This window comes from Cicer arietinum, chromosome 6 (genome assembly GCF_000331145.2).
Source record: "Cicer arietinum cultivar CDC Frontier isolate Library 1 chromosome 6, Cicar.CDCFrontier_v2.0, whole genome shotgun sequence".
NCBI lineage: Eukaryota > Viridiplantae > Streptophyta > Magnoliopsida > Fabales > Fabaceae > Cicer > Cicer arietinum.
The window spans coordinates 68,898,393-68,911,865 of record NC_021165.2 but is presented as its reverse complement, the minus strand read 5'-3'; the positions used below and the strand labels follow the sequence as shown (position 1 = coordinate 68,911,865).

Here is a 13,473-nt window from a genome sequence, read left to right as displayed (position 1 = left end):
AATGATAGTGAGATTTGCGGCCGAGAGTTTGCCGCTACTGGCGAACGCATTTTCTTAGTTGGTGGCGTCGCAGCCAGCTCCTCCACTGCATCAGGATAGCATGATCGCGTCGGGATTATGTTGACAACATAGGTAATATTTATTACAAGTTTCATTTTGTGAGATCTGATGATGGGTTGTTCTTTTATTGATAATAATAGAACTATTATATAACCCACAAACCACTGACAAGTATCTTGCGATTGATTATAAAAGCAGGCTTTACTTATAAATTTCTAAATAGTTTTAGACCATGAATTACAGACAATTTTGTGACAAACAACGCCAAAATAATATAATATTGATTCTTGAGAAATAATATTTGACAAACGCTACAGTAAAATAAAAAAAAATCAAAATAAACCAATATAATCATCACAAGTTAATTTGTTTATTATTTTTATTTGTACAAAATAATGCATAGATAGAGACACGGTACCAATACTAATACCGGATACAGTATTTTTCTTAAATTAAAGGTACAGACACATTAATAAAAAAATATCATTTTTTGCATAATTTAATTAAAAAAACTAAATTATTCAATTTATCAGACAAAATTATAATAAAATTTAAAGTGTCACAAATTATATTCAAATTATATTCGATTAAAACAGCAAATAAAAACAAATACATAGTTAATATTATATTAATGTATAAAAAAGTCATTTACTTTATTGCTAATAAAATATGAAGAAAACATGAACCATAAATATAGTACGATACCGCTACCGGATGAGTATCCAGTTTTACTCATTAAAATCATAAGAAAACAAAGTACCATAAGTACGCACCGGATGAGTATCCAAAACGGGTACTTTATTATTTTAGGAGTCCATGTGCTTCATTATACAAGTTTTTTTACTTGATGTTAGTTACTCGGGTGAAGGCATGTTTGGTACATTATTTAAAAAGGACCTCAAAGTTATTACAACAAATTGTCAACGGGTTCAAATATCAATCACCAAGCCAATCTTGGGCAGGATTGAATAAATACATCCAATTAAATAAGGAAATGAAAACTCAGTTGATTCTTAAACCTATATCTACTATATATAAATGATACAAGGATATGTGCAACTACTGATGCTGGACTTCAGTTTTGCAAAAATATAATGCTCCAGCCAAAACAGTAACTGGATAACCCACAGCCCGACTGTTAGGATATGGCGTCTTTTCTTTTAACCTTCCAGAACTGAGGATCCAAATCATACTCCTCCATCAATATGACAATGCCAGTAACAGGTGTTCAAAGCTGCAGTACATTGTTTGCACCAGAAGAGAAGGCAGGCAAATATGTTTACATCTCCCACGAGACCAGCTGTTACTGTTACCCTTGCTTGGACTTCTCTGCAGCATATCATGGGATAGCAGATGCAAAACCACATGCAAGGTATGAAATAATAACTCTGCCAGGACAAATGCTGAAATCAAAGCGATGGCAGAATCTAGTCTAAACATAATACAGTTCGGTTTTGGCCATGCATAGATTACTACTGATTGGGATCATTGGTAGACTTCATGATATGGCCAGACAAATGGACCTGCAAAAAATTGGAGTGGGAGTTCCCTTATCACAAGGAAATAATCACACCAATGGTCCTATTCCTCACCTTGATCAACTGAACAATGCCTGAGGCAAGTTCTTGTATGATATTGGGAATGGGACTTCAGTTTAAGATGATCAAGTCTAAGAAACCGCTTGAAATTGAAACCTCAAATCCATGGTGTCCAACCTTCATACATGTTGCAAAGATTATCTACACTAGTAGCTTGCTTTAGTAGATAATCCACTTGCTCTGCAATACCAATTTCTCTGAAATTCAATTTAAGTTTGGTATCAGTAAAAAAATTCAGCAGAATAACTAGTTCCAAAGAGAGCTATATAACCATACCTGTTTTCAGAAATATCTCGACCATCAATTTTCATCTCAACCCGCCTCAATACAGACAAGGCATAAGCATTTTTGCCTAGAGATAAGTGCAAACAGAAAAGAGCATATCAATTTTATTTCCAGGCAACTTTCAATCACATGAGATATTATGAAGTCAAATGATACTATTAATAGATACAGATACTATGAGGTGGGTGTCAAATTGTTGGCTGTTTCTGCCTCACAGTCTTGTCCAAAATAAAGGGTTTTGTAGAGTTTTTTAATGTATATAAAAAATAGATTAGGGAAAGTGTACCGCCAAATGTAGAGAATTGAAACGAAAGATAAATCATGATTTCATAAAGGCCCCAACCAATTCCAAAAGAACAAAAACCACAAACGTAGGGTTATGTAAGGATACAAAAGGAATAATAAATCATAAAACCTACTAACTTCAGCTTTTTTTACATCTTTTTTTAAAATAACTAAAGATAAGATTGAGTGTTGACTTTAGCAAAACTCTAATGCATAGAGTATTACATTTCCTCTTGGCTTTGATTAGCTTTCCTTCTACAGGATAGTTTTGAATTCTTCATACTAAAGCCAAGCGTGAGTGGTTTGAGTCCATCAGAGTGATACATCTTTTCTTTTAATTTGATATAGGTAATATAAATTTTATAAGGTTCATATTCTTTCATCAAGTTATAATCTTTACTAATGTGAGATTTAAATCAAATGAAAGGTGACAAGAAAGAAATAGTTGAATATATATACCTCTTCCTACTCGAGTACCGGTATTGATAGCTTTATTTGTAGAAAGCAGTTCATCTTCACCATTAAATTTGTCTAAGTTCTGATCCGATAGATTCCGAGAGACAGCAGGGCTGGCAACAGATTTATCAATGGGAAAGGGCCTAGCCTTGGGTTGCTCAGTGGCCTCATTAGTTAGGTTCACAGAATCAGCACTGTCAAGATCAGCTTCCAGAGGAAAAGACTTCGACACCTCAAAAAGTGAGATTTCTTCCACATCAGTTTGAGACAAGGAAGTGGTATGTAAATGACCGATGGGGTTTCTGCTACTCGACACCTGTGAAAGCATATCTATACTTTCTGATGAATCATTCAAGCTACCAGGAAGACTAACTTCAGCTGATGTAATGTCAGATCCTGAGCTGCTACAGAAGTTGCTATCTGGTGGTGATATCCATCCTTTTTCTTCCAAAGAAAGTCGAGAAAAGCCAGTGAAATCTTCTGTCTTATCATCATCAGACCTAGAGAGACTCTCCCTTTCTTTACCATCGAACTCAACAACGTCACCACCACCACCATCTGACGTAGACAAAGCAATATCCTGTGATTTTACTTCCTGACTCTCTCCTATTCCTTCAAGAGCCTGAAAACAAAGAGTGCAGATCTATATTTGTTCTTTCAAAATATAAACAAAAAAGAAATTCTCTACACAACTTTTTTGTGCGAATTTCCTTACAAAAGAGAAACATATGTATAAAAGAGAAACATGCAACCAAAATCATCTTGAAACCGTCATTACTTTGTGCAGATTCCCAGCATGGAGATTAGCTGTTCTTGCTAGCCTGGTTAACAATGAATAAAGTCCCTTCACAGCTGATGTCAGAGACGGCACCAAGGGCTTAACGGTCTGACAGGACTCCCGAATCCTTGAACAGTATGATTGATATATAGCTTGTCCATGGATGTGTGATATTTCCTTCTTGGTCTCGCTTTCCCTAGCTATAGCATCAGCCATAGCAGCTGCGTCCTTAGACAACACGGATTCAAGTGGAAGAAGGATGGCATTCGCCTATCAAAAACATAAAACCACCAAATTTCAATTTTACTTTAGGGGGTGTTTGATATCAGGAAATATAGAATGGACAGTTACAGCCAAAGTTTGATTGTCATATTTATAAAGCTACAAAGGGATAAGTTAAACCTCTAAAAGATTTTCCATGAGAGAAACGTGGACTGAAGCTGCCTCTTTGCCCAGATTGTAAACATCATGTACATCTTCAGTGATTGCTAGAACCTACAAAAACAAAGCAACATTAGGTAACAAACAATTCATGGAAAGAGGACCTAAGGTGATTAAAGAAACATAGTAACTTTTTTGTACACTTTTTATGGATTATTTGCTAGCTACAGATGGATAATAATAATAATAATAATAATAATAATAATAATAATAATAATAATAATAATAAAAAAATTAATAAATAAATAAATAAAACAAAAGATTGGGTAATCAGGGACTTTTCTTATTTGTACACCTAATCCTTCTAATGGATTAGGATATTTGGTGCGAAGGAGGTTTGTAATTTACCATTACATGGTTAACAGGTAAGGGCTACAGATACTTACCACTATACTACAACCAGACTCCGGTACCATCTTAGAATTTGGATTGGACTTAACTCGACCTTACAAAACCAGCTTGTAAGGTGAAACTCGTAACACATTTCCCTCACATCCAGGACTAAAAATCTAGAGTGTGGCTCGATAACAATGACCTGATAGCAGGTGGCCGAATGAATCTTGAGTAGACTCTGTACCATCTTAGAATTTGGGTTGGACCTAATTTGACCTCGACAAAATCGGCATGTAAAGTTTGGGTTGGACCTAATTTCAAGTCTTATCTCTGTTCAATGTGGAACTTGGGTTTTCCCAATAATCTAATTAAACTAATATTCAAAATTCAAATGCCATATTAGATCGAGTGATCAACTTGGTTTTGTTAAGATTAAAATTTAGAAGACAATAAGCAATGCAGGATATCATTAACCAAAAATCCTTCACTAGCATAAAAATTAACAGCCTGTAAATTATCAATATAGAACCGTATAAACAATACATGGATTGGCCATCAATAGACATTAAATTCTATACACCAAGCAGAAAATTAGTTCAAATTATAATCCACAGTAATACAAGACAACATCAAATACTTTAAAGACTGCACCTCTTCTAGCATAGAACCACATTCAGAAGTTAAAGCAGTATGTATCCTTGAAACCCGAGCAAAAGCAGACAATGCGACACTAGCCTCATATGCACAATCCCTCATTGAAAGAACTGTGCTTTGTAAATCACCTATAAAGGTAAAGAACATATTAAATCAACAAATGCAGAGACAACGCTGCTACATCCAAAAATCAATAAAGCATGCATATGTGTGTATTAACATCAATGTCCAAATGACCATCAACCAAGATCGATGAGATCTACCAGAAGCTGACTTTGCTTTCAGAGAGGCAATGCAGAGTTCATTGGTTGCAGTATATAAGCCATTGGAAGCAGCTTCAACGGTGCATTGTGCAAGCTTCCACTCTTGTTCAGTACCTATTTACAAGAACAGGAGAGCACATTTTCAATTTCATGCAGAAGTTTAATTGCTGCGAAGAGACTCAATTGCAGAGGAATATAGCAAACTCACGTGTATAAGAATGGAAAGTAACATCCAATCTTGTTAGTGAATTCAAGTACACTTGCTGCCATGTATTTCCATCAACACTACTCCTAAAGGGATATGGTTGCCCTGGTATAAGCAAATACCCATCTCTTGATGCTTCAAATTCTAATACTGACATACATAACTTCACCATGTCTGATGCTTTTTCTCTAGATTCCCATAAAATCTGCCTCCGTTTCTTAATATGTTCATGGAACTCGGGAGGAATTCCTGAATTTTTAGTTGAAGAATTTCCAGAACTATTTGAACTTGGAACCCCACAAGCCCAGCCCATTGCTCTCTCTAGCTGTCCTTCAGCTATAAGAGAAGTTTGTTCACAAGACTGAAGGCTATCTAATGACGACGTGATTTTTGAAATGGCAGATTGTATATTTTCCAATAATTTAGATCTGCTGAGGTTTAAAATGATTGGATACAAGCTGTCATCGGTATCAAGATACTTCTCATATTTGATTCCTCTGTTATATGTTGGGTTCAAAAAAACATCATGCATCCATTCCATCTGAACGACCTCGAGGGTAGTTTTTCGAAGAGCTTCTTTCAACTCATTCACCTGTCTTTTCATGAAAGAAGCTGCTGACTTTGCTGCTCTAGCAGTTTCATGTGCATTACAATACTCATCAAGCATAAGTAAAACCTTCGTCACAGCCCCGTCTTTTTTCACCTGATCTAAAGAAAGTTCGTTTGATGAATCTGTCAATTGTTTCAAGTGCTCCTTTTCTCTATCTAAGCAGGCCAGCAAACTAGGGGCGACTCTTTCTTTCAAATAGTGACTAGTGTGTTTTTGAAGTTGGATCTCAAGCTTTTTTTTCATAAAATTGAGTGACTGGTCAAAGCCTAGATTTTGCTCGACTGACGAAGCTACATCATGTATGCATGCATCAAGAAAAGAATCTATAACACCTATTTTCCAAATAAAGAATGAATGATCATCCAATAAACCTCCAACTTTCCAAACATACTCAGAAATAGAATTCCCAGAATTTATAAAATCTGCAAGAGCATGAAATTTACTCGAGGGAATCACAACAGAACCATCAGGTGGAGACAGCATAATATCACTGGATTCTAGTTCTAGGAAAGGCTTAACAAGTGCAGCCAATAGAGCTTTACTTCTCAAAATATGTAGCTCGCTTTCTTCTTCCACACCAACTAGAGATTGAAATTGACGATTCACAGAAACCAGGGAATTTTTAATATCAGCTTCTCTCTTTATAAGTTGAGAAGTCCTTACATCCCTCTGACTCCAAGTTTGATGAAGCTGGTCAAGTTGTGCTCTACAAGCTTCCTCTTGGGATGCAAGTTCCTCTGCCTCTTCCCATGAAAGATGATCCCTGCCCTTAACTGCAGCTTCTTCGAGAGCCAGCTGCTGCTCAGTAATAAGACCAACCTTAACAAAATAATTCTGCTCAAGTTCAAACAGTGATGCTCTCTCCATTTCAACCTCCACAACCTGCTCCAATGCAGTTTCTATAGACCCTCGAACTTGTGAGATCAACCCAAATGCATCCATCACTTCTGATTTTAATGAAACAGCAGATCGTATCACATCTGGCAGAACAACTTCAGTCATTTGACTAATCAATCCCTTACAGGATGACAAAGTGGTTCTGAAAATGGAAACCCAGTTACTTTCAGAAGAAAACTTTGAATTATCTTTGTTTATATTAACAGAAGGGATGTCCTTTCCAATAAATTGCCGTAGATCATTGACAAACTCTGTCAGCAGATTACATTTTTCTACTTGTTCTTCAAACTCAGCAACAATAGTTCCAGAATCGTTCTGCAACATGTTGTATTGATTTCTTCTGCCTGACAAATCACTATATATATGAAGTATTCTATGCTTAACCTCATTGTAAAATGAACTTACAGCAATATTTAGTATTGATAGGGCTTTCTCCCTCTCCTCTTCTAGCTCGCCTAAAAGTCTAGTATTGTTTGTCCCATCATATCTAGACTGAACAGAAGATATTCCACCCTCCCTTCTTAAAAGATCAATGGACTGCATGAATTTCATGAAAGCTGACAAAAGGTGGTCCTTAGTTATTGATTCTGACTCTAAGCCAATAGAACTTTCTATTTCCATACACTCTTTTTCCAATTTTTCTATTTCTACAGCATACTTGTCCACTCTAAAACAAATATCATCATAACTGCATTTGATAGAATCAGTGCTATCTACATGAAACTTTGCAAAAAGTTCAGAAGCCTGCCTTCTGGCAAGAGAGAGAATATCAGATGACAGGACATTGACAGATAATTCTAGAACTTGAGCCCAGCCATGTACTGCACTAGTTGAGAGGTAATTTAACGGTAGGATTCTTTGCAGAGCCAATGAGTACGTTTGCAGAGAAGTTATGGCTGAAGTTAGTCCATCATCCAACTCAGCTATGGATTGAGAAACTTCCCTATCTATATCATGGCATTGGGCTTGTGTTGGCTCAGGAACAACAGTTAGTGGAACACCTGCTAAAATAACTGCAGATGTAAGAGATAAGGCAACTTCCATGTTACTCAGCTTAAAGCAAGAATTTATTTCTGGGATTAAGTCACATCGTAAAGCATCAAGAATCCTTCCATGTTGCTCAGCCCAAGTCATTGCCTCCTGAGCTTTCTCAGCAACCAAAGCCTTTGCTTGAGCAAATTCTCGAGCCTGAATTTCAAACGAAGCTCGAATTTTCTCTGAACTACGGGTTGCTTCACCAACAATTGACTTAGCAGATGTCTCGTGTAATATAAGGCTGGACCTCTCTTGGTCAGCTCGACAGTATACAGAAGAGGCGAGCTCATATTGTTTTAGTGCATCAGCAAACCTCTGGTACATAGATCTCAAAGTCAATTCAAATAAAGAAATAACTAACCAAAGCTGTCATCTAAATGTAGCCAAAAAATTGCGGTATTTATTTCATCATTACCTCAAGTACAGATTCAACAGCTGGCAGGCTAGTCAATAATTGATCATGGTGCTCCTACTCAGATTTTGGAGGCAGAAAAAAATAACCATTAATAATATGTTAGATATCACGAAAATAATATAAAATATATAAACACATAGATAAGTTGTATTGCGACAAATTTCACACATAGGATTTGCTAATTGAAGGTTACAACAAACAAATAATTCAAAGTATGAAAAAACATGCATATTTTTTTTACACACATCATGCAAATTCTAAAATTATCTCATGTAACATGGATAACCTACACTAACTAATGAATCACGTGCATGCACACATTTGTCTTAGCACTCTAAACAAGATCTCAACTAAGTGCATGATTTTTTGCATGTTTGCTTCACTCCCGTCATGCTATAGCCTTACTCCTCTTGATGGCATATCTTCATGCTGCCGCACGGTCACACCACGAAAAACCTGACTTTCCAAACACTGTACAATAAAGTTTGGAATGCAACTAATCCTAATATGTCAGGCCACATATTTCCTTGTACATACATATATAGATTTTACTTTGGTAGGTACCTGTAAGGGAACACGAATTTCCTGCACTCGAGATGCAAATAGACTCAAGCTAACAGCCAACTCCATGCCTTTTCTTTCTTCACCGCCAATTGCAGCTTCATCGTGAAAATCACCTCGTGTCCACTCCACAAGTGGATCCCAAACAAACACTTCTAGTAACATCAAAAGTATGTCTTTGTTCTTTTTTAGAATGGCAATAACTGCCTCACAGTTTGTTCTGAAGCTACCCTCTATTCCAGTCAGCCCTAAAGCTGCTTCAATCATTTGGGTAAGACGGAAAGGAACAATCTCTGGAATTTTTAGTCTCTGTCCCTTATCAAAACACACATTGTAATCAATATGTACAATATCCCCACCACAAAAATCTATAAGAATGTTGTCTAAATGTCTGTCACCCAATCCCAGAACATGACCAACCATACTCATTGCAGCAAGGCTTCCAGAATACCTACAGAATGAAAAAAATAAGAATATTGTGAAAAATTTACAACATAGAGTTTGGAAATACTTTTAAATAGAATAGTCAACAAACAGAATTTTATATTTGACAACTGATGATAACAAGAAGATCAAGACAAACTCGGTTAACCATATGAGGAAATAAAGAAACATAGGTATAGGATAAGTTAGTATGTAATGAAAGAATCACAAGCTTTCAAAGTGTAGAATGAACTAAACTTAGTCTGTTTAAAAGCAGTTCCAGGCCCAGAATACAGGGTAAGTCGGAATAAATATATCAATCCACATTTACACAATGGTCTTCACCATTGATTTTATCAGAAATGATGACCACAAAATACACCAGTAAAGGCTTAAAAGTTCCATAAATATACCTTTTCATTTTTGAGCTGAAGGCTTTATATCCTTCACTAGCACACCATAGTTCCTGGTAAAGAAGATGTCTAGGCACCTCCTTCATAAGATCAAGAAGAACTTTATATTTGACTTCATGGGGCCAATCCCTTCTAGAAATCACTCTTTTAATGCCTTTCTCTTTAAGTGCAGGTATGATCTTCCCATAAAACATATCACTGGGACGAGGAACAGGTGGAGGAGCTGAGGATTTTGTATTTGCAGCGCTGATAGCCAAAAACTGTGCTAGCTGAGCACGGGATTGCCAAGATTTAAATACACTGTAAATACTGATTACATTATCCACCCACTGGATTAGGCCGGCCCGACCACTGATTGGAGTCACAGAATAATAGCGAATGCCAAGAGATTTGCTACATGTAGAAGAAGAAGAACGCAAAAAACCATTTATAGCCTGCAGTAATTGCATAATTCTGGCATCAAGGCGCAAATCTTCTCGTCCTTTAAGGAGATATGTATACTTCTGACCATCTGAACCAAGTATACCCAGTTTCTTAGGCTTAGTCTTTGTTGATAAGATAGTGATTTGTTCATGGAAAGAGGCAATAGTGACAACCCCTTGAAGATCACTTTCTTTGCCAGAATCAGGTACTTTCATTTGTTTCTCAAGACCTGGCATCGGAACATCTGAAGATGATAACAGAGCCAAACGTGGTGCAACTTCTTGTAAGGAAATTGATGATTTCCTCTGGTAAGAAGCCAAGGATGCAGCAATACCATCAAAAGGCCGCCATACATCCCCTAGAGCTGAAGAAGATGGTGGAGGAGTCTTGAAAGATACAATAGCTGATTTCAGTTGGTCTTTATACTCTCCTTGGAACCAAGCTTCATGAGGAGTCTCAGGATTTCGAGAAGTTGAAGCTAAACGACGTTCCAAAGCCACAACTATTGGAGCCATCATTGCTGAATAACGAGCAGAATTTATCTTGCTCTTCTCATTGTGACTAAGTGTGACATTTTCGGCAATTCTTGTAGCCTCCTCTTTCAGCACATTTATGCGCCTCATCACATCTGCAACAAAATATAGATGGTCCTATTTTTCTTCACGAACAGTAAATTCCAAATTGTACAATAAAAAAACAATGAAATTAATTCATCAAACATTAAAAGAGTCAATAAAAAGGTATTCCATGAACAATAAAATGCTGAAAAATAAGGAAAACAACCTGTGTGAAGATCCTGAAGAGTACTGAGCCATAATTCCTCCCAAAGAACAGTAACATTTCCAAGTTCATTTATCATCAGCTGAACATCTTGAACCAATCGAGGGTAAAGCCCCCTCTGCATGAAAGAAAATTTAATCATCCTATATGTGTCTTTGACCAAGAAAGCTAAGAAAAGGTAAGCATAAAATCAATAACTGCTGTTGAAGTTGTGGGATTTTAGAGAAAAGGAAGAGAGAAAAATAATAAGGATTTGAATATTATTGATAATAGTTTTATGTTAACTTGATTACTAAAGACTCAATGCTAATCTCTATTTATAGAGAAACATAGATTCAATCCTAAATCAGGAATAAATCATAATAATAATGAGATATTCTAAAATATCTCTATGATTCTAAATTGATCCTAGGGAATAACTCAAGATACTCTAATATAATATAATAGATATTATAAGATATTTTCTAATATTCTAACACTCCCCCTCAAGCTATAGCTTATTAAGTTTTACCTTGTTACAAGAAAATAATGTTTTGCTCTGCAAAATAATAAAAAGGATGGAAAAGCAACTTAGGGATGCAGGTGAAGTCAGAGAGAATTGCTATAAATATAGTCTAGCCAGATAGCCGATATGATCATCAGCCTGAGAGAAATTCATGGCAAGCAATTGAACAAAACAAGGTCCGTTCTTCTAAAAACTGCGTTTGGAAGCTTCAAACCAATAATATTGGAGAGGCTGCTTCAAGGAGAGAAAGGCAAGGCCAGTGCATCTGGGACAAATTGGCAAGATAAAATGAGGCATGAAAATAAAAGACATCGTCAAAATAATCATCAATGTAAGAAGAAATCATCACTAATATGATTCATCTGTGGAAAAAAAGACACCACCGGAATGATCGTCGGTGGGAAAAGAAGTCACTGTTATAATATATTACTAAGAACTAAATTACATGACAAACACACAAGAAGAAGCAGTGCAACTCTAATGAAATGAAACCATGATCGATCAACGGAGTGAGAAAAAACGTCCAAAACAGGAGAGATAACAGTTGTTTGAATAACAACACATATTTTCGTTGATCAAAATTGGAAAGTAAGGGTAGGTCTCGAAACAGAAAGGAAAACCCAATCTAGACGACTGAAACATTGTGTCGGAAGGCGGACAGATGCGCCTAAGCTCAAGGCTGTTGGCGGCAGTGCGTGGGATGAACACGAAGGATCTTGAAGGCACATGAGCCCGGTGTGTGGAGCAACTTTTGACATAAAAAATCTGGGTTGTGTAGATTGGGAGATTCCGCACACAGTAGAAGTGGTTGTGTCGGAAAACTTGCTGGAAAAGTTTTCCAGCAGCGACAGCAAATGGAAGGCAGCAGGAGACGGCGGATCTTGAAGGTAGTAGGTGTAACCGTAAACCGAAACTAGAATATGAGGGCAGATTCGAAACTGCGAGGTTGAGGCGCGATTGACCAACCAAGCAGCAACTGAGAGGCGTCAAAACGCACGTCACACGCTGTGGAGATGGCGGCGCGTGAGATCTACTCGCTGGAGAGATTAGCAGCGCGTGAGAGCGCATGTGACGACTTTTGGCGACGCGCTTTCGGGCATGACCTAATCTGGAGATGACGAGTGAAATGTGTCGGAATTTTGAAAAAGAGAGACTATGATTATATTCCCTAACTGTTGGGAACTCGACAGCGGAATAGAGGCGGAATCATTCAAGGAGGATCGAAATAGGCTCTGATACCATGTTGAAGATGTGGGATTTTAGAGAAAAGCAGGAGAGAAAAATAATAAGAGTTTGAATATTATTGATAATAGTTTTATGCTAACTTGATTACTAAAGACTCGATACTAACCTCTATTTATAGAGAAACATAGACTCAATCCTAAATCAGAAATAAATCATAATAATAATGAAAGATATTCTAAAATATCTCTATGATTCTAAATTGATCCTAGAGAATAACTCAAGATACTCTAATATAATATAATAGATATTATAAGATATTTTCTAATATTCTAACAACTGCAATTGATGTATTAGTCAAACTAATGAGTGTATGTCATGACAAAGATGTCTGCTCAAACATGTGAGAATCCATCAAGATACTAAATTGGCTGAAAAACATATTGCTATCTACTTGTCCCTTCAAAATCTATATTCAAACTAATTAGTGCATAATTTGGTAAGTAAGCCGAGTCACTAATGAGTTATGACGGTGTTCACGTAACACGCTAGAACTTCAAACCATTAGGTAACAACAATGCAAACGTGAGACAAAACGGCTACTGCTAGGTTGCTAGGTTGCTACTGTTGCAATAGGTTCAGATTTCTGAGCACTTATTTTGGGAAGTGAACCTAAACTTATATGTTGACAGACAACAATCAGATCTGATATGATTGTGTTTATTAGTTGACTTTTTATTTAAATTTATTTGTATTTTGGGAAAGAATCAAATCACTCTGATTATTTATTTCTTAATTTATTTTTCGTTTATTCTCTACATTCATTAGATAGCTGGCAGTAGTCTGGCAGCATTTATATATATATATATAT

General features: G+C 36.5%; 1 protein-coding gene across 1 annotated transcript in view; it reads right to left on the bottom strand.

The window, feature by feature from the left end:
* Positions 1–837: 837 nt before the first annotated feature.
* Positions 838–13,473, bottom strand: part of LOC101509219 (uncharacterized) — a 19,552-nt gene continuing 6,916 nt past the window's right edge. The window contains 12 exon segments of the mRNA XM_073369962.1: positions 838–1,855; positions 1,935–2,010; positions 2,688–3,306; positions 3,463–3,732; positions 3,865–3,957; positions 4,888–5,018; positions 5,154–5,267; positions 5,362–8,215; positions 8,316–8,369; positions 8,880–9,327; positions 9,713–10,763; positions 10,919–11,033. Coding sequence (XP_073226063.1) covers positions 1,756–1,855; positions 1,935–2,010; positions 2,688–3,306; positions 3,463–3,732; positions 3,865–3,957; positions 4,888–5,018; positions 5,154–5,267; positions 5,362–8,215; positions 8,316–8,369; positions 8,880–9,327; positions 9,713–10,763; positions 10,919–11,033 — 5,925 coding nt within the window. The 3' untranslated portion in view covers positions 838–1,755.